Below are 24,139 nucleotides of genomic sequence, written 5' to 3'. Positions count from 1 at the left end.
CGGATCACGAAATCTTGGCGATCTTCTCTTACCAGGAAGAGTATGTTATTCATAGAAAATATAATATATATAAATAACTTAGGATCTCATCCAAAAAGGCTTATATACTTCCCCTAAGTTGCAATTATACTTCCTCCAGTTTATTCAGCCTCAATGGATCCGTAGGGCTGGGTTCGCACTGATACCATTTGTAATAACTTATAACTTCACCCAAAAAGGCTAGTTGAAAAGTATTATTTGAGTTCCTTAGTCATGATAACTCCTATTCCAGCCGTTTAGCTAGGGAGAGTACCATTTCCGTTCTGAATTCAAAGGAGAATGAGAATACTCCTATCCTCAGAAACTCAATCTCGACTTTTCTCTACTGTTCAAATTCTATTCCAATTCTAATTTTTGATTTCAAAGAAGAATGAGACTACTCCGATCCTCAGAAACTTAATCTTGACTTTCCCCTGGTATTCAAATTCCATTTTAATTTTGATTTTGATTTCAATCATGAACAAAATATGCCGGGGGATATGGCTATTCCAGTTCCCATTCACATCTCATCTCGGTTCCTATCACAAATTAAATACGTTTGAGAATATAATAATTCTAATTTTTATTGCAATCCATTTCGATTTTGATTTTGATCACAAACTATATGAATCTTAGTGGCAAACAGTTTTAAAATTGATATGACTATCCATCAAAAGCTTTCTAACCTGTGGTTGGCTAAGATCTGGGGTCATCCTTTCTGATCATATCGCCAATGAACTGCACTGACAATTTTGCTTAAAAACATAATAAAGAAATTTATAAACTTGCAAAATCTGGTATACAATAAAAGTGGTTACAAATCAACTAGTATTTGGTAGGGTGAAGCTTGAACGCATCAATAAGCTAACTTTGAGTTGGGTTAGGCAACTAACAAATTAGGGGGTTGCTGAGCAATATCTTGATTGCCATGCAAACCAAGCCTTTGATGCGTGAGTGAAACAAGGATGACATAACTGAGGTCTTCTGGTGTTCTGTATGTCATGCATCAAATGAATACCAATAGCCTTGTGCCTATAAATTCTACTATGACATAGATGAATTCAGATTGCATGCAGATAGGAATGGCAATGGGTCAGGTAGGTCATTATCCATACCCACCCTATACTTACCTTGGGGCGGGTGGGATGGGTAGAGTCACGAGGCCGGACACGGTGGGTAGAGTTAAATAAAGCTGATTGAGCAAATCGGGTTGGGTAAAGCTTTAATTTGTCTCTTTTTTTTTTTACATACAAATCATTTTTTTTCTTCGGAGAGAAGATTTGTGAAGAGTTATATATATATATATATATATATATATATATATAGATATATAGATCCATTGCAGGTCAGGTATCCGATGCAAAGGAGTAAATTGCCACCTTTATATTCATGTATATTGAGACAAAGTCTGGTCTTATATGAACCCAGATTAACTTAAGACCATCCAAGTCTTAAACAAACACAATCATTTCCCTTTATGAGTTCTATGCCCTGTGGCAAGAATGTGAAGCAGGCAAATTGAAAGATTTGCCACAAAAAAGTTGCAATCTTGCAAGGTACAATATTTTACTTCTAAATTATAATTCTAAATGTCTTTCATCAACTGCAATCATAAAATTTGATCATAGGTCATTGAAAAATTGCATTCCCATGGGCTACATTCTGTTCATGATCCACATGTTTGGCCACATCCCTCGGATAATACATGATGGACATTTTTCTCTGATAGCATAAATTCTGCTATCACGTAGATGAATTCAGATTGCATTCAGGTACATTGGGGCAGAGTCTGGTGTTATATAAACTCAGCTTAATTTAGACTATCCAAAGTCATAAACAGACATAATCCAGCCCCTATGTGAGTTCCATGCCCTATTGCAAGAATGGTGAAGTAGAGAAATTGAAAGATGACATTAAGGCTTTCAATTCTTCATGAGTCACAAAAGAAGTTGCAATCTTGCAAGCTACAATATTTTACTTCTAAATTCTAACACTTGTGCCTTTCATCAATTGCAAGGTCATAAAAAAAATTTGATCATTGGTTCATTGAAAATTACATTCCCATTCATAATCCACATGTTTTGACCATGTTCCTCAGATAATACATGATGGCCATTTCCTCAGATAGCACATGATGTGAATGCAAGCAACAAACATGCATGTTATACATGGGATGTATGCTTAAAGGCTTAAAGCCCCCAAAAATGGAAAAATTAAGTGAGTAACTTTGCCATCCACCTGGCGATTGCAACCGGCGACAATCATGAAACGCCTTGGAGGTGCCAGAGATCCGTCTACTTTGATGATGAACAACCTTGAGCGCTATACACTTTATGAAATTGTTAGTTTTATTATTGATAAATACTTGTTAAAATTATATTTTTTAATTAAATTTTTTCTTTATAATTATATCTTTATTGCTAGTTTTCATCATTGATTTTTTCTTAAATTTGATTAATATCCAAAAATGTATACGATTTATATCCGTATTCGAATAAGAAAATATGGATATGTTTAATATCCAATTCGTATTCGTATCCATATTTCAAGATATCCAACCTTGTCGGGGGTTCATGGAGTCAAAATCTTGGGTTCGCGGGTTAGCGTCGCCGGACCTAAGTATCCTGACTTTCCCAAGGGGTGGGACTTCCCTATCTATAAAAGAAAATGTGAGGGATAAAAAAGATATCCTACCTTTGTGTAAGTATGAAGGGCTGTAAATGAGCCAAGTCGAGCTTTAAGGTTCCCAATCCATGAATAGCTCACAGCCCCTCCCTACCTTTGAAGCGGCCAGAAAGATCGAGGATGGATGTGAGCTCCTGAAAGAGATGAGGGAGAAAGTCGGGCTCGGGCCTTAGTTCTCCAAAACTTTTGGGCCTAAAGGGGTCAAGCTTGGGTAAAGAATTCGGTCTGGGCTTCGGCCCGTTTCGAGCCCGCGCCATGATCTGCAATCTTCGGACCTAACCCTTTCTCGAAGCCGGAGGAAAAAAAAATGGGGTAATTGATCACCGGTACATTTATTGACCGGTCTTTAACATTTAATCCCTGTTGACTGGTTGTTTAACAATTAGTCCAGCCATATTTCAATACTTTATTATGAGACGAAAATGCCCTCAAAGAATATTTTAATTCCTATTGCTTTATCTTCCATCCCACCGGAGAAGAGAGAAAAAGAAGGGTTGGGCCCACCATGGCCGGCGCCGGCCACGGCCCGACCCTCCCGAGCCTCCTATCGCGGTTGCGCCGCCGGAAATACCCCCACCCCAGCCGCCTTCCGAGCCCCCTCGCTTTGTTGCGCCGCCGAGAATACCCCCGCCCTTGCCCCACGGTGGGGAGGCGCCGAAGAAGAGGAAGAAGGGCTGCCGTGGCGTCCTGCAGCTGTCGCCGGCCACGACCTACCCTTCTCCCGCGTCCGCCGTAGCCCGACCCCTTTCCGGCGCTGACGGCCTCGCGGGAGGAGAAGAATTCTCCGCGGGCCATCTACGGCCGCCGCGGCTGCTGCAGGCGCCGCGGCCGCTGGCGGCGGCGGCTCGGCCCCTTCTCGTGGCCCCCTCCTATGTCCGCTATGGCCCGGTCTTCTTCCGACGCCGGCAACGTTGCGGGAGGAGAAGAAAGAAGAAAGAAGAAGAAAGGATGAAGAGAAGAAAAAAAAAAGAAGAAAAGAAAAGAAGAAGAAAAGGAAAAAAAAGAAAAATAGAAAAGAAGAAAAAAAAGAAAGAAAGGGAAATAAATAAATAAATACATGCATATATATATATATATATATATATATATATATATATATATATATATGAATGAACTAAAGGAAGAAAAAAAGAAAAGAAGGTAAGAAAAAAGAAGAGAAGGAAAGAAAAAGAAGAAAAGAAAAAAAAGAAGAAAAAGGAAAGAAAAGGAAGAAAAAGGAAAGAAAAAGGAAGAAAAGGAAAGAAAAAGAAGAAAAAGGAAAGGAAAAGATAAAAAAAAAGAGGAGAAGAAAAAGAAGAGAAGGAAAGAAAAAGAAAAAGGAAAGAAAAAGAAGAAAAAGAAAAAAAAGAAGAGAAAGGAAAGAGAAAGGAAGAAAAAGAAAGAAAAAGGAAAGAAAAAGGAAGGAAAAAAAGAAAGAAAAAGAAAAAAAAGAAAAGAAAAAAAAGGAGAAGAAAAAGGAAAGCAAAAGAAGAGAAGGAAAGAAAAAGAAGAAAAGGAAAGGAAAGAAAAGGAAGAGAAAGAAAGAAAAAGAAGAAAAAAAAAAGAAGAAAAAGGAAAAAAAAGGAAGAAAAAGAAAGAAAAAGAAGAAAAGGAAAGAAAAAGAAAAAAAAGAAAAGAAAAAAAAGGAGAAGAAAAAGGAAAGAAAAAGAAGAGAAGGAAAGAAAAAGAAAAAAAAGGAAAGAAAAAGAAGAAACGAAAGAAGAAAAAAAAGAAAATAATGAGTAAGTGGTAGTTAGGTTAGTAAGCTTGGTACACAGGTATTATAGTATAGCACACATTTAAGTAAATAGCCTGGCACAGTTTTCTATTTTGTGCACACAGTTTATTGTTCCCTGCACATAGATATAGTTTTTGTACACATAGTTTAGTTAAGCTATCTGATTTTGGTAAAATATTTCGAATCAGTTACAACGACGTGGTAGGCACTTAATATAAGTTGCTCTTGTGAGCCAAGACTTATCCTAGCATGGCGCATAGTCGATTAAGCTTGAAACACACTTAATTAACTAATACACACACTTAATTAACCCTGAAACATAATTTTCTGTTCTGTGCACACAGTTTACTATTTCCTGCACATAGGTATGGTTTCTCTGCACACAGTTAAGTTAACAATGCTATATTACTTGTATACCAAGCTTACTAACCTAACTGTTACTCACTCATTATTTTCCTTTTTTTCTTCTTTTCTTTCTTTTTCTTTTCTTCTCTTCTTTTCTTTCCTTCTCTTTTTTTTCTTTTCTTTTTATTCTTTTTCTTTCCTTTTCTTCCCCTTTTTTCTTTTCTTTTCTTGATATTGATAGATCCAGTGGAAGAAAAGACAAAAAGAAAAAGAAAAAGAAAAAGAAAAAGAAGAAAAGAAAAAAAAAGAAGAAAAATGAAAGAAAAAGAAGAAAAGAAAAGAAAAAGGAAGAAAAGGAAAGAAAATGAAGAGAAGGAAAGAAAAAGGAAGAAAAGAAAAGAAAAAGAAGAGAAGGAAAGAAAAAGAAGAAAAGAAAAGAAAAAAAAGGAAAGAAAAAAAAGGCAATTAAGTATTCTATGTGCACAATTAAGTCTTCTCTGCACACAGACTTAATTGTACACAGAGAATACTTAACTGCGTACAGATAGCACTTAACCGTGTGCATCACACCGTTAAGTATTCTCTGTGCAGAATTAAATCTTTTCTGCACACAGTTAAGTGTTCTCTGCATCACACAGTTAAGTGTGTACAGAGAATATTTAACTGTGTGCATCACACAGTTAGGTGTTCTCTATACACAATTAAATCTTCTCTGCACATACTTAAATCTTCTTTATACATAGTTAAGTGTTCTCTGCATCACACAATTAAGCATGTGCAGAGAAGACTTAATTGTATATAGAGAACATGTAATTGTGTGCATCACACAGTTAGGTGTTCTCTATACACAATTAAATCTTCTCTACACATATTTAAATTTTCTCTGCACACAGTTAAGTATTTCATACATCACACAGTTAAGTTAAATATTCTTTGTACACAATTAAGTCTTCTCTGCACACACACTTATATTTTCTCTGCACACAGTTAACTGTTCTATGCATCACACAATTAAGTATTTTTTCCTTTCCTTTTTCTTCTTCTTTTTTCTTTTCTTTTTTTCTTTTTTTCCTTTTCTTCTTTTTCTTTCCTTTTTCTTCTTCTTTTTTCTTTTCTTTTTTTTCTTTTTTTCCTTTTCTTCTTTTTTGTTTCTTTTTTTTTCTTTTTCTTTCCTTCTCTTCTTTTTTTTCCTTTTCTTCTTTTTCTTTCCTTTTTTCTTTTTCTTTCCTTCTCTTCTTTGCTTTCTTTTTCTTTTTCTTTCCTTTTTCTTCTTCTTTTTTCTTTTCTTTTTTCTTTTTTTTTTCCTTTTCTTCTTTTTCGTTCCTTTTTTCTTTTTCTTTCCTTCTCTTCTTTTTCTTTTCTTTTCTTTTTCTTTCCTTCTCTGCACAGAGTTAAGTATTCTCTGCATCACACAGTTAAGTATGTACAGAAAAGACTTAATTGTATACAGAGAATACTAAATTGTGTGCATCATACAATTAAGTGTTCTCTGCACACAATTAAGCCTTCTCTACACACACTTAAATCTTCTTTTTCTTTCTTTTTCTTTTGTTTTTCCCTTTTTTCTTTTTTCTTTTTTTTCTTTTTTTTCTACTTTCTCCTCTCGTAAGGCCGACGATGCCAAAAGGGGGCTGTGCCATGGTGGCAGTGGGAGGAGGCCCGGCCGCAGCCACTTTATTTATTTATTTATTATTTTATTACAATATATTATTTATTTATTTATTTATTCGTTCATCACATATATATATGTATTTATTTATTTATGAATTTATTCATTTATTTATTTTTCTTTTCTTTCTTTCTTTCTTTTTATTTTTAATTTTCTTCTTTTTCCTTTCTTTTCTTCTTCTTCTTTTTTCTTTTTCTTCTTTTTTCTTTCTTCTCTTCTATTTTCTCCTCCCATGAGGCCGGTGGCGCCAGAAGGGGGCCAGGCTGTGGCGGCCGTGGGAGGGGTTCCAGCCGCAGTAGCTTTATTTATTTATAATTATTTTATTTCATTAAAATATATTATTTATTTATTTATTTATTTATTTATTTATTCATTCATATATATATATATATTGATGCATTTATTTATTTTTTTATTTTTCTTTTCTTTCTTTTTTTCTTTTTTTCTTTTTTTCTTTCTTTTCTTCTTTTTCTTTCCTTTTCTTCTTTTTTTTTCTTTTTCTTTTTTTCCTTCTCTTCTTCCCTTCTTCTTCTTTCTTCTTTCTTCTTTCTTCTCCTCCCGCGAGCCGGTGGCGCCGGAAGGGGGGCCGAGCCGCGGCAGCCGCAGGAGGGGGCCGCGGGAGGCGGGGCTGCCGGCGGTGGCAGCCGCGGCTGGCAGCGGAGAACACCTCTCCTCCCGCTAGGCCGGCGGCTCCGAAAAAGGGCCGTGCTGTGGCGGACGTGGGAGGAGGGTGGGTTGCGGCCGGCGACGGCCGCGGGAGAGGGCTCATGAGGGGGCAGGGGCGGGGCCAATCCTAGCGGCGCGGCCGCGGGAGAGGGCTTGGGAGGGGGCGGGGCCGTGGGAGGGGGCGGGGCCGCAGGAGGAGGGGCGGGGGGGCGAGCCGGGGCTGGCGGCGGCCGCAGGAAGGAGCTCGGGCGGGGGCGGGTCGCGGGAGGGAGCTCGGGAGGAGGCGAGCCGGGGCCGGCGGCGGCCGCAGGAGGGAGCTCGGGCGGGGGCGGGCCATGGTCGGCGGAGGGGGGTCTTTTTCTTCTCCTTCTGGGAATGGGAGATGAGGAGGCAGGGGCATTTTCGGCCTTTTAAAAAAAATAAAAGGAGCTCAAGGACCGGGAGTTAAACTTGGTAAAGATATTGGACGGAAGATTTTAAGACCGGTCAACCGGGACTTTTTGTTATAGCGGGGTCTTTTGAAGGGTGGGGAATTAATTACCCCAAAAAAAATTTCCGGGTCGGGCTTCAACTGAGGCGCCGCTTAGCCCGGCCCAGTATATATCTAGCCCTAGGAGAAGCTGGCTAGGGTTTAAAAGAGTTTTCGAGGATTAGGGTTTCGTTCCTATTTGAAGCCGCCGAGACCGCTCTCTTCTCTGTTGCAGAGCGCGAGCGAAGAGAAGAGGAGGGAAGCGGAGACCAGTCCTTCTCCTCGTTCCTCTGCAGCCATGGTAATCCTCTCTCTCTCTCTCTCTCTCTCTCTCTCTCTCTCTCTCTCTCTCTCTTTCCAGTTTCGTTGCTCTACAGCTCTCTCTTTTGCTGGTCCTGATTTTCTAATCCTTTCTTGTGTTGATGTTTCTCTTGTGATCAGGTGAAGTATTCGAGAGAACCCAACAACCCCACCAAGTGTAAGCTTCTCGATCTCTTTTGCCCCCATCTCTGCCCCGACTTGAAATCTTCGGAATGCCTTCGATCTGGTTCTCTTGTCATTCCGAATCTCCGCGCGTCTTATGTTTTGTTTTCTGTATGAAACCGTAACTTTTCTTAAATTCTTTAACAAAAGCTCGTTGATCTGCGGGCATCTTGATTATTTTGATGGATCTGCCATGATAAAGTTCTATTTTGGAACATTTTATTTAGTTATTTTTTTCCCAATCGATCTTGTTTCCATGTTTTTGCTGTAGAGATCTGATGCTTCAGATGAGATGGTCTCGTGCTTGTTCGTTACTTGATCTTACTTGTGGTTCTTTTTAAATGCAGCCGCGAAGGCCATGGGCCAGGATTTGAGGGTTCACTTTAAGGTACTTGTAACTTATTCCTCTATTTCTCTTAGGAAATCTTTAAGTGTTTAAATGCTTGTTCTTAGTGCAATTCACATCTCACTTGATTTCAATAGTGCATCATTTTAGTCCTCTAGTGGATTTTTTTTCTTGAACATTTCATAGAATATGAATCAAATCTGACCACGGTAATACATGTCTTGAGAAGATATAATTCTACCACTTGATTGCATCGACTATACATTTCTCTATATGGTTCCTCCTTTCCCTTCTAATTTTTTGGAACTGTACTTTTGCTGCTGAGGCAATGGGCTGAATCAAATAGTATGGTAATTGGTAACCTTTGTTTAGGAGAGATTTTGGTTCATTTTGTTTTGTTTGTCTTCTCTTTGTTTCTGCGCCTCCGTCTGGTGCAGTTAATATTCCCCAATTTTGCGATAGATCCTTATCTTTAATAAAAAAATTCTCTGTGATATAACCCAATTTTTTTTGAAAATATAGTCAATAAAAGAGTCTGATTCTAACTGATTGACCTTTGCTTTTGAAATCAAGAATTCCAAGTTAAATGTAATATAGAGTCAAGAAAAGGTGAGTTCCATTCCTGCTGTTTGACCTTTTCTTTTACTATCCAAAAATACCGAGTTAAGTATTCCCTTCATTGTGTGATGGATCTTGATCTTATCATAATGTCCAAGTTTTGATGAAAATATTTTAATAGCATGCTAACTCTTTCCAACTTGATACATTTTGGATGCACACACAGAATGTTTTTCTTATCTAATTGTTAAGCAATTTGTTACTGTTAGATGAGTAGAAATTGCCCTACATTAAACTGGACATACTTTTACCTAAAGAAAAAAGCAGGGGCCTGTTTCCTTCATAAATGGGCCTCTCGTAAACTTTAGGGAGATCATATACATTGTTATTGGGTGAACCTTTGGAGACTTTGTTTATGACAAAAGGTTCAGTAAACAATGGAACATTGATAGTAATATTTGCACAATTAATTATTCTGTTAGCTGTTTCCCTCTTACATGGTAATGCTATTTGCTAGTGCATGTAGTGGCTGGCTAGATTCAGCATGTCACTGATAGACATTCTGTATGGTTCCATGGTGTTACTGTTAAATGAAATCCCTTAGATTACACTTTTGATCTGTAATCCACCTGATGGTGTGACATTATATAACTGCAAGTTAGGCCTGACTATATTGTTTTCTGAATCATCTCTTCAGTAACAGATTGGACTGCACTAAATTGTTTGCTCCACCTCTGACAATGACTGCTTTTCACTGAAATTAGTATTTCAGTGATAAAATGTTCACTCGTCTCAGAAAATTAATTTATCAGCATGATATTGCACTTTAATACTGATCATATATTTTTTCCAATTGACTTCATCTGTGTGCCTGAGATCATACACACATTATTATGTATTTTCACACAAGTAGACATACATGTAAATATGTGGAATACATGCAACTAAGATCTGCTAAAAATTCCTGCATTTGTCAATATACTAACTTTTCCAACATAACGAGCACATTCCCTATTTACTTTTAATTACTCCAAGTGGGAAGGCCATGTTTCTCTCTAACCAATCAGTAAATTTGGTTGATTATTGTGTTATGAGTAGAATTTGATGTTTGCTAAGACAGACTTCCATAACCTAAAGAAAAAAGCAGGGGTCTGTTTTCCTCATAGACAGGCCTCTCGTAAACTTTAGGAAAATCATGTTCATTGTTATTGGGTGAGCTTTTAGACTTTCTCTGTGAAAAAAAGGCTCAGTAAACAATGAAACATAATAGTATTCAAGGTAGAAGTTTCTAGGCCTGCTGGTAAGTTTTGTTTTCTTGGTTTTACCAGAAACAAAGATCAAATATTGTCTTCAACAAGGTTGGATGTTCAAGAACTCATGGAGGGCTCTTTTTTTTTTTGAGTGTCGATATGCTGTGCGTGAATATTGTGTGAAGTTAGTGCAACTGTTGTTCATTGAACCTCAATTTGGATTGTCTGTTTGGTAGCATCCTCTATCATGTGCTCTGCTTCAAGTATTTCTTTTTTATTTACCAGAAATGACAACCTCTAGGCGTCTGAAATTATGAATTGTCTGTTTGGTAGCATCCTCTATATTAGTATACCATGTGCAATGCTTTCACTATTCTTTTCTACTTACCAGAAATAACTATTTCCAAGGGTCTGAAATTACAATTAGACTTATTTTATTACACCTGAAGTTCTCTTATTTATCAATGACTGATTACTTCTTCAAATTAGCCCTTTCACAGGTTAATCTTTGATGCTTATCAGTATGGGATGTTATGTTACTGTTGTGTATTCTCATGTTCAGCAGGCTAGCTAATACTTATGCTTAGAAATTAATATATATATTTTTGATAGTGTGTCCTTCTAGAGGCCTGAAGTTGTAGTATACCATTTTGGTCAGAATTAATGAAATTTGTGTAAGATTTTTACATGTTCTTGGGGATGTTATGCTTATATAAGATTTTGTATCAATGTTCTGTACTTTTGTATTTTTTTATACTTGTACTCTTATATTTTGTCCGGGCTTCTCCTTTTGTTATTGAATATTCAAGTCATGTAAATCAAGTATGCTTAATGTCCATGCTCAAATGTTGTGTCATCATAAACAGAACACCCGTGAGACAGCTCATGCAATTAGGAAGTTGCCTTTGGCCAAGGCTAGGAGGTACCTTGAGGATGTGATTGTTCACAAGCAGGCTATTCCCTTCCGGAGGTTTTGCAGAGGTGTAGGGCGTACAGCTCAAGCTAAAGCCCGCCATGCAAATGGACAGGGGCGTTGGCCTGTGAAATCTGCCAGATTCATTTTGGATCTGCTCAAAAATGCTGAAAGCAATGCTGAAGTAAGGGCTTATAAATTATTCTTCTGATTGAGTACTGAGTGTCATTCTTTCTCTCAAATGGTTTTGGCTCTTTTATTTTTCAGGTAAAAGGTTTGGATGCCGATGCTCTCTACATATCTCACATCCAGGTGAACCAAGCCCAAAAGCAGAGGCGGCGGACCTACCGTGCTCATGGACGAATTAACCGTGAGTTTTTTTCCTAATCTGAATTAACTTGTGTAGCTTTTGTAAACTAATTAGTCATGCATTATGGCAGCTTATATGTCCTCTCCATGTCACATTGAGCTGATCCTGTCAGAGAAGGAAGAGCCTGTCAAGAAAGAGGTAATTTTGTTTACTTATATTGTGTAAAAATATGCTATGTTGAAAAGCTAAAGGATGTATCCCTGTTTATGTGCAAACATGCTAGCATGACCTCAACAATTTATATGGGTTCAAATTTTCTTTTTGTTTTGCAACTAACCAATTCATCTTTCACTCCTCAATATAAGGTAATTGAGTGCATTTTAGCTTTTTTTTTTTTCTTTAATGCCTTTGATAGAATGTTCAGGCCTATCAGATGGTCTGTAAATGAATTTCCTTTGGTTATCAGAATGTAAGTTTAAAAGGTTCAGTTAGATGAATTATCTGATCAGGAACATTATTGATTTTCCTCCCTCCATCAGATTGTTTAGACATAAGATTCACTGCCTTATGACAATCCAAAAGCATGCTTGGCAATTATTCTGTTCTTCGTGACCTTAAATGAGGTAAACTTAGTTTGCAATGTTTATCAGACTTTCTTATCATACTTCCATTCTATGTTGCAGCCTGAGTCACAGATTGCCCCCAGGAAGCCCAGGAAAGTTGCTTTGCGCAGTGGAACTTCGTCTTGAGTAGGTGGCATTAGTATTTTTGAGTCAGATTTTGGGGCTCAGTTTTGGTCCACTTTTGGTTCTGATTTATATGATGCAGGTTGTTTTGGCATGTTTCCGAACATTTTTGGGTGGAATTTACTTGCACTTATTGTTGTTTTGTCTTTGGTAGCTGTGTTAATGGAGATTCCTTTTAGGATATTACCTCTTTTAAAATTTTAAAAGGATAAATCCAGCTACTCGGTACTTTGCGAAATTTGTCTTGTAAGTTTTGACACTTTGTGATCATTGATTCTAACTCTCTCTGCTGAGATTAGAATGTGCTTCACAAGATATATCTACAATGTCGTACTCTTGTTGAGATTGCAGGGAGGACTGGTATTGTCGTCTGGTGAAGGTTATATGGCTAGCAAGATGATCCTTCACCTGATTGGAGGAAACTTGGCATCTGGTTGTCGGTGCAAGTCATAATTATGCATCTTCCATGAATGAATTGTTCATGCTATGCAAATGTAGTTTCAGAGCCATTATTGTTTTTCCTCGACCGCCATTTGTTGGCTCTGAGCCTGGTGTCACAGTTAAATGCTTAGGGAGAGGTATCTGGCGTTGTCAGCCTACTGAATCCTTTTCTGCATTATAACCTGAGACTTTGATATCCTGGTGCTTGACGATCCTGAATTTAAAGGTACATCCTATTGGACCCCACAACCGCCGGAGGCAGAACAGACTCGAAAGATGTACTAGAGAAAGTTTTTATTTTTTTGGAAGTAATATACTAGAGGAAGGTTATCTTCCATAATATATTCCAGTTGAATAGAATGTATATTTAGTAGGAGAAGGTATTGGTGAAATGGGGGCTGAAAAAGATTCAATGGACGTCCATGTCTGTGGACTTGTTTTGCCCCAAGAAAAGCAGGCAAATGAGGTCTTTGACAGGTAGGGTGGGTTTTCTTCAGTGTTCCAGTACCTTTGAATAACAGCCATGATGAAATTTAATGGGGATGTCGAGTATATCTCTCAGGACCAGCAGAAAAGTCTCCTACAGAAGCGGTAGTCTCTCTTACAAGCGTTTCCATAATTAGGGATTCACCGAGTTGTGCTTCGTTGTATCATCAGTATGTCATCAAATGTCTGAAGTTACCGAGATTTCTTTAAATCTGCTCAAAGTAGAACCAGTAGGTGAATCCTTTTCTTTTTTTTTTATATTACAACAAAAATGCTGATGTTCTAGCTAGGAAAGAATATCAAAGGACCATCCTATAAATGCTATTTAGATTCTTATGAAAGGGGATGGATCCAATCATCTAGGTTTAGGTTCTATTTGCATGTACAAGGGGTGACAGCTAAGAATTTGACCCATAAGCTTGGCCGCATCGTTGGAAATGCATGATTTTTATGAGGATATTTTCATAATTGGATCATCATGGGCCAGAGAAATCCTTAAAACCTAGCTCTATCACACAGGAGTCTAGGTCTGGATGATTAGAAAGGCCTTGCAGACATGTTATATCACAATTTCTTCTCATATATCACTCTACTTTGACACCAAATCCTAGATCCTCTTCTACCTTGTTTTCATTTCTAAGGGATATAATTAAGCAATGAAGCCATAATTTAGTTAGTCAAATATGGATGCATGTAGGAATAAATATGATTTCTAACCTGATTATAAATGTGTCGGCATGAAGGTTTTTTTGAGACACGGATTTGTCCAATATACTTACCTATCATGTATCACCGACAAGCAGCAGTTGTCTAATTATACTTATGAAACAGTAAATGGAATGTTCATTTCACTATTGTAAGGGGGGATTTTCTTTTTTAAATCATTTTTTGGTAGAAAAGAGACACAAGTCAATTGCATTCAACTTTCAAACAGGTTTCTAATAAAATTGAACAACAGACCACAGCGGTCAACTCAAATGCAATGTGTACCTTGTGGCATATTGGCAAAGGCATCTGCAACAGCATTAATCTCATGGAAAGTGAGTCAAAACCCAGAAGGTACGCCTACTGAAGAACAAAGTATTTGCTCCCAGACATGGATCAAATACCATGTCAGTGCTTTTTCTAGAAAATCATGGAAATAAGAATCTCAGGATAATTAATTACCACAGGTTCATAGCAAGCTGCCTCATTGTTCAATTTCCGGTAGGCCATGTAGAGCTGTCCGAGCTTCCAGTTCAACCACCGTCCTGGCCCTGCAATTTTCAGCATACGGTCATAAACATTCCTTGAAATCTCGTGCATACCACAAATTCCAGCCTTCGACTACAACATTTTTTTTTTTTGAGGCAAATGATCCATCACCATTCAATTTTATTTCCCCGGGATGGGCAGTAAGTATCCAAGGAAAGGGAAGACATGAAAGTCAAGGAATAAAACTTTCGTGTTTCACATTAAATACAAGTCAAACTGAGAGTTGAGGTATAAATTTTGATGTTTCATATTAAAGGTAAGTTAAACAGAATGCAGAACAGAAGCAGTCACTTTTTAGATTGGAATGATGAGAAAACAAGTTGAACTATCCCCAAGATAATGTTCACAGATGGTCTACGATTACAACAATGTTGCGAATGCATCAAGTCCTGTCTGGTGGTGCGATTAAAAAATGCGAGCACCCCATTCACACTTAGTTGATTTAAGTTGAATCTGCCCACAGTAGGGCTCAATGGGCTCAGTAATTACTGGCAACTGCAGCTCCAGGTCCTTCCAGACAAGCTCCATGGTCCATGCTCCAGCTAGCATCTTTAATACTCAGGCTGCTGGACAGAAGCATGCAAATAATATACACCCACCTACAAATAATCAATCAGGTTTAAAAGCAATAATAGTCTACCAATAACACTCAAGTCACAAACCAGATCTGCTCAAGCACAATGGAATCTGCTCCAAACATATGGCTACATCAGGGTTGCACAGCTTCCAGAAGCTTCTCATACACCTGTCTAGCAGACAAGTCCTCGACCTGAACCAAGCATCTCATGCATCAACAGATAAAATATTTGACATACTAGTTTTGATCATCATATCTATCTAGTCACTAAACAAAAAAAATAGTTTGGAAAAGAGCACAACCGAAATCTTAATTACAGCCAGATCAGGGATCTAGTACTGTTAATGTTTCATACAAGGCAAATGACTCTCCACAAGTTTCTGATCAAGATTTTAGAATATATATATATATATATTCTTCTTTTCTAACAATCGATCCAGCTGTATTCTGTTATGCTTCTGACACACCACGTTGAATCTACTTTCTTCATGCAGCTTGCTTAACTACTATTTACAATATTAAGATTTAATGTGGCTCTTTTGTGGTACTTTAAGCAATAAATGTTCAAGGTAAGATAACTCACAACTAGAAGTTTTGATTTATTGTTCCATCCTCTCTGAAGCGTCATTTGACTCAGCCTTAAGCCCAACACCTGTTTCAGGAACCAATTAATTGCCTGAATCATCTTCAAGTTCACTAAAAACAGTCAGCTGTAATATACAGTCAGGGTCATGCAATGATTTCCCCTCCAAGTCCCATGATACTCAAACAGTAAATTAGAAATAATCAGAGGGAAGAACTGCAAACCTTGCCCATAAATTCTAACAGTTCATTGTTAGCTTCTCCTCGGGCAGCTGGAGCAGCTACACTCACTCGAACATCATCAGCATTCACTCCTGATGAAAATAACAGGAAATCTGAGACTTCCAATATGGTTCATACTTGACGCGAAAAAAATGTAGTAACAAACAAAATTTTGGAGAGCTCCTTTTTAAGTTTATTAGGCCAGGAACAAAGCCCTCCTAAGTTTCCAGCTTAACAAGGGAAAGAGAAACAATACCAAATGTTAAAACCAGAGAAGATACTTCATAAATATTAAACAACCTAGGAATGGAGGCATTCAAGCCATTGAACAAGCAACTGCAGTACTACCTGTCAAATTGTTTTACTGCATTAATGTAGAGTGAATTTCAAATCATGGAGGAAAAGCTGTGGTTAAAATGGCCTGTGGAATAAAATCCATTAGCAACTTCTAAAGTACTCTCCGCATCACACAATTGTAAGTCAATATTTAAATGTGCAGATCTCCGATCGATCACTAGATATCATAAACTCCAGCTATCTTCAGTTATTTTTATACTCATAATCTTGAGTGTCATCTATACTTCATGATTTGCATTCACAGTTCATGAACTTGGAAGAAAGCCCCAATCCTTTAGAGTTACTTCAGACAAATTTGTTTCAGTCAGTCTGGCTTGATGAATATAAGATATTTTCCGGGTCCACTGACTATTCGATGTTATTCCCACATTGCAGTTGCACTAGGTGCGGACATAGCTTAGACCTCTCATTTGCACTCAGCTTCATTTTACCTTCTGCAATAACAATTTAATATATCACCCGATTCAAGAGTTTGCAACAAGTCATTGATCATTGAGTTCAAAGAAAATCCCAATTCGAAAGGGCAGGTTGATCTGTGGTCAGCTTGACTATATCAATCTCAAGTGCTTGATCTCTTGTTCCCCTTTCTTGTACACTTAACTCATATAAAAAGGAGGAAATTGTAAGAATTGATGATTAGATGGACAAGCTAATTGAGCACATAACTTAGTATTGCACGGGCGGTAGTCTCACTTGGACTAATGGTTGATGAATATTTGAAGAATCCTATCTTCAGCAAACAACAGTTGAACTGATCAACGAATGAAGTAAGGAATAAACAACAGTTGAACTGATGTGAATGAATGAAGTAAGGAATTGCTAAAGTAGCCAACGTCTAATTTCTTATGCTCAAAATACATTACTTCAAATAGCATCATTTCTTTTCTTTGGTTAGAAAGGTTGAAAATGACAAAACCACTTCACTCATCTACCTTAAATCTTTTTTCCCCTAGAATATGCTACCCATTCCAAGCCTGACGCCTTTCACATCCAAAACAAGGATAAATCCTCTAAGAATAAGTAGTCTATCCATACATAGGGAACTAATGCACCTTAGGCTGCTCTTAGATAGTATCTTGTAACAATTCCAGAGATAATACAAAATAAATCATTGTATAACCAATATCTATCAAATTTTTGGGAAAGAATGGATATAAAACCATAAACATAATCATCTTAATAGGTGGTTTATCATCCTGTAACCTTGCCAAAACACTTTCAAGAAAAATGTGCAGGAAATGAATGATTCTAATTGCATCATCCTTAGCAAATAATACATAAATAATCACATTACAAGGAGGAAAAAAAATCAACAAGAGATGTCAACATAATCAATTTTCATTAGAAGATGAAACCAAGAGTTCCTTCAAAAGTAAGAAACCCTATAAATAGTACAGATTTTTTTTGGGTAAAAATGCTTAAGAAAACTTTTGATCGACTGAGGATTGAGTAGGGAAGCAACTTCAACTCGAGTATATGATGATATATTTTGGGATTATAGAAATAAAAAAAAAACATAAGTAAAAATAGAATAAGATCAACTCAGAACCATTACACAATGTGTTACAGCAACTTTTTACAAGAATCAGCAGAATTGCATCCAAATGTCTGCTACATTATCCTTTTACCAACAACAATCAATTCTATTTAACCTATTTAACAAGAAAACGATATAAATAACCATCTCAATGGAAGATTTACTTGTAATTGCTGAACGTTGTGCACGGTCTTCTACTTCAATTGCCACTTGGACAAGGCCACCTTCTAATTGTGATATGCAAGGGGGCAGAGGAGCATCCTGCCACGTTATGACAAAATCCTTGTAGTTATCCAAAAAAAATCAAAATACAATCACAAAAGGGAATATGAGAATTAATTAATACTAGTGAATTATGTCCGATATTATACGTTCTGGATAATATTTTCATACCAAAGAAAACATAATTTAGTGTCGTAGCTGGGAAATAAAGGCATATTCATTAGCAGCACTATAGCTATGTGCCCTAGGCCAAAGCACAAGTTGGACCACAAAACACCGTTAAGGAATCAGATTAGGAGAGTCCCAATAAAAGAATATATAGATAGAACAGTGAATTTCAGCAAAGCTTTGATTTCATTAAAAATTTAAAAATTATTTCAAGCATAATACTACAATATATGCTACTTTAGTAATCAACAATCAAAAAACACCTAAAAAAATGATCTCCAATTAATGATAAATAAGGTCAATTTATTGAAAAGGTAAAATAAGTTATAATTAATTTTAAGATGAAACTTGTGAAATCACTTCAAATGCATGAAAGACAAGTTGCTTTTAGATTTTTGAAGGTAAAAATGGAGGAAAACCTCTAACAAGTTTGAATTAACCAAAATCCAAGGATGATTAAAGTACAAGCTTCAATCCCTATATGGGCTTTGGATGGCAAACATGCTCAAGAGAAGCAGTATCGATTAAAAGGTTAGAGGGATGTTCATCTCTTATAGGCCTTCAAGATTTTCTCCTTGTTCTTTAAGTAAAAGCAGACATGTAAAACACAGATTCATTTACATCAGCAGTTTGAATCCATATGAAATAATTTCACAGAAAACTGAGTAGAATTGGATTAGCCAACTAGCTTTGAGCGCAGTTAACCGGCAGACATGGTTTTCATATTTTTGAGTTAATCTCATTTTTTTTTTCTTGAAAGTATATTTTTATATTATTTTGAATAGAAGTTTGGAACACATGGAACAAAAATTATCAGTTTCATATCTCTCGACAATCAGATTTACAAAACACCATGCTAACATGTTGATGAATTAAAAACAAATTGTTTCTGTTTTATCAACAAGATCATATCTACCAGCTATTGTCAAGTCACATTTCCAGATAAGTACCAGCCAATAAACCCAAAAATAAAAAGTCAAGGTGGAGTTGTGAGATGCAGCTCACTAACAGAAGCTTCAGAACAAAGGAGGAATCAGCATAGAAAAAGAGAAATGCATGCATGGGTAACCTAATATATATACCTGTGGATTTGTTTCTGCTGCAACTGAGCTCAGTGCACCATCAACAACATAAATAAAAGGAGCAAGTTCCAAATCCTCCTCTGAACGATAACAAACAAAGAGATCACAACCCGTACAAGTCATGCGGAACTGTTTTTCCAGTTTCCCTTCACCGCTGCATGAAAGTTATATATTGCATATATGAGCTCCAGAACTACTATAATCTATCAAATCACACTCCAATTGCCAGAAGAAACTGAAAGAAAGTTCAGCCTTTCCATTAGACAGTGAGTTTCAAGAACATAGGTCTAACACAAAAACTAATAATGTATTGAGGTGGTGTGGTCCTAAATACTAGCATTACAATGATCCAATTTAGCAGTATTAAGAATGAATGTGTGATTCAGAATGAATGATATGATGGTTCTCAAGGAATGCCAAAAGAAATTAGCTAGTGCTATGATTGCATGAACTGCACCATCAACAATGCACATGATGCTTCAATTTGGGAGAATCAGAATCCTGGGGAGAAATGATGCCAATTAGTGTAACATCAAAGTTTAAAGCAGATAGTTATTGCTAGAGATTATGGCATACATGACCTTCAACAGAAATGACTTTTTCTACAGGTGAAACCATGAAAGACCTGTTTATTCTTCAGATTATACAATTTACTAACAAGTGAGTTTTGTAAGCTATTGATTATCATGTGCCTATGTCAACAAGGATCAGTATCAATTCTTTAGCCCACCATATAACTGGGTATTTTGCATACATGGGCTAAGTTTGTCTTTCCAACATCTAATAAATTAGATATGTCATATGTCTAAGTATAGATTAAGACAGATATCGGATATCATAGTTGAATAAGAATAACACATAGTTAAGATACCGTTTTAATAGAACTTTTCCTGCCTCTTTAACATTCAATCTTGCAAGATGTTTTTTCTTGTCCAGCACATGTGCTCTGTCAGTCTTCCGCTTCGGCATCTTTTGCAATTGGGTATCTTCAGAACAAACACTTTAGAATCCAGTATACAATTACTGATAGCATAATTTAAGAGAATAAGAGCAAAAGAACAGGGAACTATTTTCTAGTAGGTTTTGACAGATCAGCTTGACTGTAATAATTTCACACAATCAACATGCCCATGAACAAATATGAGGAAAATAAAGCAGCAAAGATGAGCACAATGAGCACCAGTTACATCAGAAACTCAAGAATGAATTCAGTGATAGCTCAATAAATGTATTTTGAGAAGATAATACCTAATTCAATGCTAAAAGAACGGAGGAAAAGGATATCCAGTTGGCCAGTTAAATGGTCAGACCTAGAGAAGGCATGCCGCTTTGGCATCTTCTGCAGTTAGGTATCTTCAAAACACATCATCCAATTACTGATAACACAATTTAATGGAACAAAAGCAAAAGAAAAGGTATATCTTCTAGTAGATTTTGACAGCAGCAACTGTATCAGCTTGACTACAAGAATTTCACGCAATCAACATGACCTTAGACAACTATTAGGAAAAGAAAGCAGTAAACGATTAGGATAAAAGCACCAGCTACATTAGAAACTCGAGCATGGAATCAGTGATAGCTAAATAAATGCATTCTGAGAAGATTAATACCCAATTTAAGGCTAAAAAGAATTGAGGACAAAGATACCAGCTGGCTGGTTAAATGGTCAGACCTCGAGAAAATATGCTAATTTCTTATCATTTAAAAGACACACTCCGATGGCATTTTGTTGCAATAAGATGTTAGGTTCCTATGGCTGTGAAGATAACAGTTCCAAAGGAGAAGAAAACTCATGCTGTCACTTGAAATAGAATTTTCATAGAATGGGTTCATTGAAAGAAGATATTATTTCTTAAAAATGGTAAAAGGATTAAATTTCAAGGTCAATAATCAAAAAAGAAAAGCAAGGTAAGGGGGAGGATACACACACACACAAAAGAGTCTTCTTTCATGTTTGATAAGGTGACAAGGTAAATGGTGGTAAGAGAAAACAAGGGAGAAAGAAAGAGAAGGTAAAAAAAAAAAAAAAAAAAAAAAGAAATTCTCAGCTAAACAAATTGCAGCCTACACAGTCCATTGATTGGAAGTATGAAAAATATTTCTTCAAACACCATAAAAGACCAGATGCATCATTGGAAGCTATTGCTTTCTAGACCTCCCACAACACTGCATGTGGTCAAACACCCCGACCTCTAAAAGACTCTTTTTTCTCCCCTTGGAGGATTTCAAGTAAAAAATCATAGTCACAGAGTCAGCTGCTACAGTGGATAGTTATTTCAGGATCCAATTAAAAAAAATCAAAGTGAACAAACATGAACTAGGTGCCCAAGAGTCTCATCCTCTATTTGACAAGAACAAATTTGCCACCCGAAATTGAGATCTTATTCAAAGAGAAAGATAGCAAATGTCTGGAGTTTCTTTTTTTATTCTATATGGATGATCCGATCCGCTAGGACCATGATTGGGAATTGTTTGATTGTCTTTCTCCGACATAGAAGCTAACTTGCTATTTATCTATATCTCTCCTGAAAAAGTCTTATAATAGTCTTCACCTTTTTCCCCTAAAAGAAATATAGCCACAGCAACAGTTCACTGTCAACACACCTTTGACATTCCACCTCAAGTTCAAGGATTTTCACAGTCTTCCTTTAACTTGACTGTGGCCAGGCATGGTAGAGGGCAGCATTTAGACTCTTCTAGCTTCTTCTTTTGCGATCAACCAAGACATCTACTCCCTCCACCCTCTATTTCTACTCCTACTCCTTGAAATTCAAACCAATCGGAAAAAGGGAAACATGATGTCAAACTCATTTTATTTGCAGATGGGATCAAGTTAGCCTTTAAATTTCATCAGTTTTGCTTCCACATTGCTCTTTCGCACACTACCTGAAGAATGACACCTTCCTTTATGCATGACAAACTAAGTCAATAAAGACTTGGCCGCCCACTATAGTTCTTTTTCTCGCCCCCAATTCCATCAGCTCGCTGAACCAAGCAACAGGAACACCCCCACCATTTATATGAAGCCTTCTAAACTCCGGTTCGCATTCATCCTCGTGATCTGCCAAATCTAAACCAATACACCCGAAACCAAACTAATCCTATCCTTGAAACCCTAATTAATAAGTCCCATCGATTAAAGCAGGCGTCTGTATTATTGTTTATCTCATTATGAGCAACGCTTTTTGAAACACAAATCCCTAAATGCTATGAGCAACTCTGCAAAACAAACTGGTCTTAAGTTTTCCAACCAGTCGAAGTCCACTTGACTTTTTTTGTTCCAACTGAAGCAATCCCATAAATCAACCAAAGACGACGAAATAAGAGAAGCGGTGGGCGATTGTGGGGATTTAAAGCCCTAGAGAGAGAGATTATGTTACGGACCGGTGATGAGGACGTGGGAGCCGCAGTGCTTGCAGTAGTAGACAAAGAGATCGGATTCGGGGCCGTCAGGCCTCGCGTCTTCGCTCGAGTACGTGTGCGTCGTCCGCTTCGGCATCCTCTCTCTAAGAAGCTCTTGCTTTGCTTGGTTACGGCGATGATGCTGTGGGTGAGGAGAGGTTGAGCAGCGACGACCGATGGTCAAGATGGAATTGCAGACAAATGCGATAACAAAAAAAAAACTTGGTGGCTTTTACTCTTATCCCGGCGAATACAACTCGGTGGCAGCCGAAGGAAGTTGCGGCCTTGACGTCGGAGGGGAAGGTGAAGGACGAGAAGGGCGGCGGCGCGTCGACAAGGCGATCGTGGTGAGCTCAGCGGGCGGCGGATGGGGAGGGCAGCGTCCAATCAGATCGGTGAAGGAATTTGGGAACCAATCCAATTTGGATTTGGTCAAAATAATTCTAATAATTTATTATTATTATTATTATTATTATTATTATTATATTAAAAATATTTTTAATATTTATGGATAATTATTAATGGTGATGGATGGAATATATTAGTTATTATGTTGAAAAGATAATTCAGAAAACTATCTATTTTTTTAAAAAAAATAAAAATTATAATATTAGAAAGATAGATTTTGAAAAATAAAATATTTATTATTATTATTATTATTATTAATTAGTGATGTTTAGAAAGTAGCTGCTTTAGATTGTCTTGGGATTTTATTATTTTTTTTCAGGAAGGTACCTTGTTAAGACTTCAATTTGGGTAGAATCACCACCTTTCAGCACTATATGATCCTCAACATAAATTCTTTCAATATATATATATATATATATATATATTATCGACATAAATAATAGGAACTATAAATTCTTTAGCAATCTTCTTTGTGATTAATGAGTGATGTACTTCTCCTAAACCAAACTCATATAATGCTCTACTAAATTTATCAAACCAAGGCCATTTATGGGTTTCCTCAGTCAACATACAAGATTTGCTTGTTTAACTAAAGAAAAGACTAGATGGGGATCTATATAAACTTTTGTAAGGTCTTCATGTAGAAATGTATTATTGACATCTAACTGATTAACCATCACATATCTACTACTATAAAAATCAAGACTTTTCTTGAGTTCAATTTTGCCACTTGAGAGAAAAACTCACGGTAGTTTATACTAAAGTATGTCGTACCGGCCCGAACCGGACGGCACGGGGCATATTGTATCGGATCAGTTCGGTATAGATATTCAATATAGGTGGTATATCGACATTTGGTATGCCAAAAAAATTTCGTACCGTACCATACCGACATTGTGCTAGTGTAGTATCGGTACGGAGTCCGGTACCGAAACGGCAAACCTTGGTCTATACCATATCTTTGAGTGTAGCCTTTAGCAGTTAGGTGTAGTGTATCTCTCACTTGATCCATCCTTTGAAAATCGATAGTGCCCGCCCATCGACGTCCAATGGTGCACTTTTCTACAGGTAATGGTACCAATTCTTACACCTCATTCTTATGAAGTGCTTTCATTTCTTCCGGCATTGCCTTGTTTCAGTTAGGATTAGAGAGCCTCCTAAAAAGACTTGGGAATAGGGTTGGAAGAAATTGCAAGAGCAAAAGATTTATAAGAAGAGGAAATTGA

General features: G+C 37.1%; 2 protein-coding genes and 2 non-coding genes across 6 annotated transcripts; 3 read left to right on the top strand and 1 right to left on the bottom strand.

The window, feature by feature from the left end:
• The first annotated feature begins 7,709 nt into the window (after positions 1 to 7,709).
• LOC103710570 (60S ribosomal protein L17-like) lies at positions 7,710 to 12,494 on the top strand. The gene is made up of 7 exons (XM_039128383.1): positions 7,710 to 7,870; positions 8,011 to 8,047; positions 8,400 to 8,440; positions 11,073 to 11,303; positions 11,387 to 11,489; positions 11,560 to 11,627; positions 12,113 to 12,494. The coding sequence occupies exons 1-7, from the start codon at positions 7,868 to 7,870 to the stop codon at positions 12,176 to 12,178; spliced, it is 549 nt and encodes a 182-aa protein (XP_038984311.1). The 5' UTR covers positions 7,710 to 7,867; the 3' UTR covers positions 12,179 to 12,494.
• On the top strand, positions 9,274 to 9,404 carry LOC113462958. The gene has a single exon (XR_003386372.1). It is a non-coding gene; the product is annotated as a small nucleolar RNA snoR74 (small nucleolar RNA).
• On the top strand, positions 10,094 to 10,223 carry LOC113462954. Its single transcript, XR_003386368.1, has one exon. It is a non-coding gene; the product is annotated as a small nucleolar RNA snoR74 (small nucleolar RNA).
• Positions 12,495 to 14,528: 2,034 nt separating the features above from the next.
• Positions 14,529 to 22,910, bottom strand: LOC103710571 (UPF0235 protein At5g63440). 3 transcript variants are annotated; one of them, XM_008796348.4, is made up of 9 exons: positions 22,742 to 22,910; positions 22,488 to 22,647; positions 19,975 to 20,089; positions 19,104 to 19,257; positions 17,796 to 17,892; positions 15,741 to 15,829; positions 15,517 to 15,585; positions 15,019 to 15,125; positions 14,529 to 14,922 (listed from the first exon to the last, which is right to left on the bottom strand). In XM_008796348.4, exons 2-8 carry the CDS (start codon positions 22,600 to 22,602, stop codon positions 15,066 to 15,068), a joined length of 699 nt encoding a protein of 232 aa, XP_008794570.1. In that variant the 5' UTR covers positions 22,603 to 22,647; positions 22,742 to 22,910; the 3' UTR covers positions 14,529 to 14,922; positions 15,019 to 15,065. The 3 variants fall into 3 exon arrangements, with proteins under 3 accessions (XP_008794570.1, XP_008794569.1, XP_038984310.1); XM_008796347.4 differs by having other exon boundaries at positions 14,529 to 14,919; XM_039128382.1 differs by having other exon boundaries at positions 14,529 to 14,919; positions 22,488 to 22,910.
• Positions 22,911 to 24,139: the final 1,229 nt, after the last annotated feature.

This window comes from Phoenix dactylifera, chromosome 7, assembly GCF_009389715.1.
Source record: "Phoenix dactylifera cultivar Barhee BC4 chromosome 7, palm_55x_up_171113_PBpolish2nd_filt_p, whole genome shotgun sequence".
NCBI lineage: Eukaryota > Viridiplantae > Streptophyta > Magnoliopsida > Arecales > Arecaceae > Phoenix > Phoenix dactylifera.
Note: the sequence above shows the minus strand (reverse complement) of the source record. Positions and strands in the feature narration are given on the sequence as shown.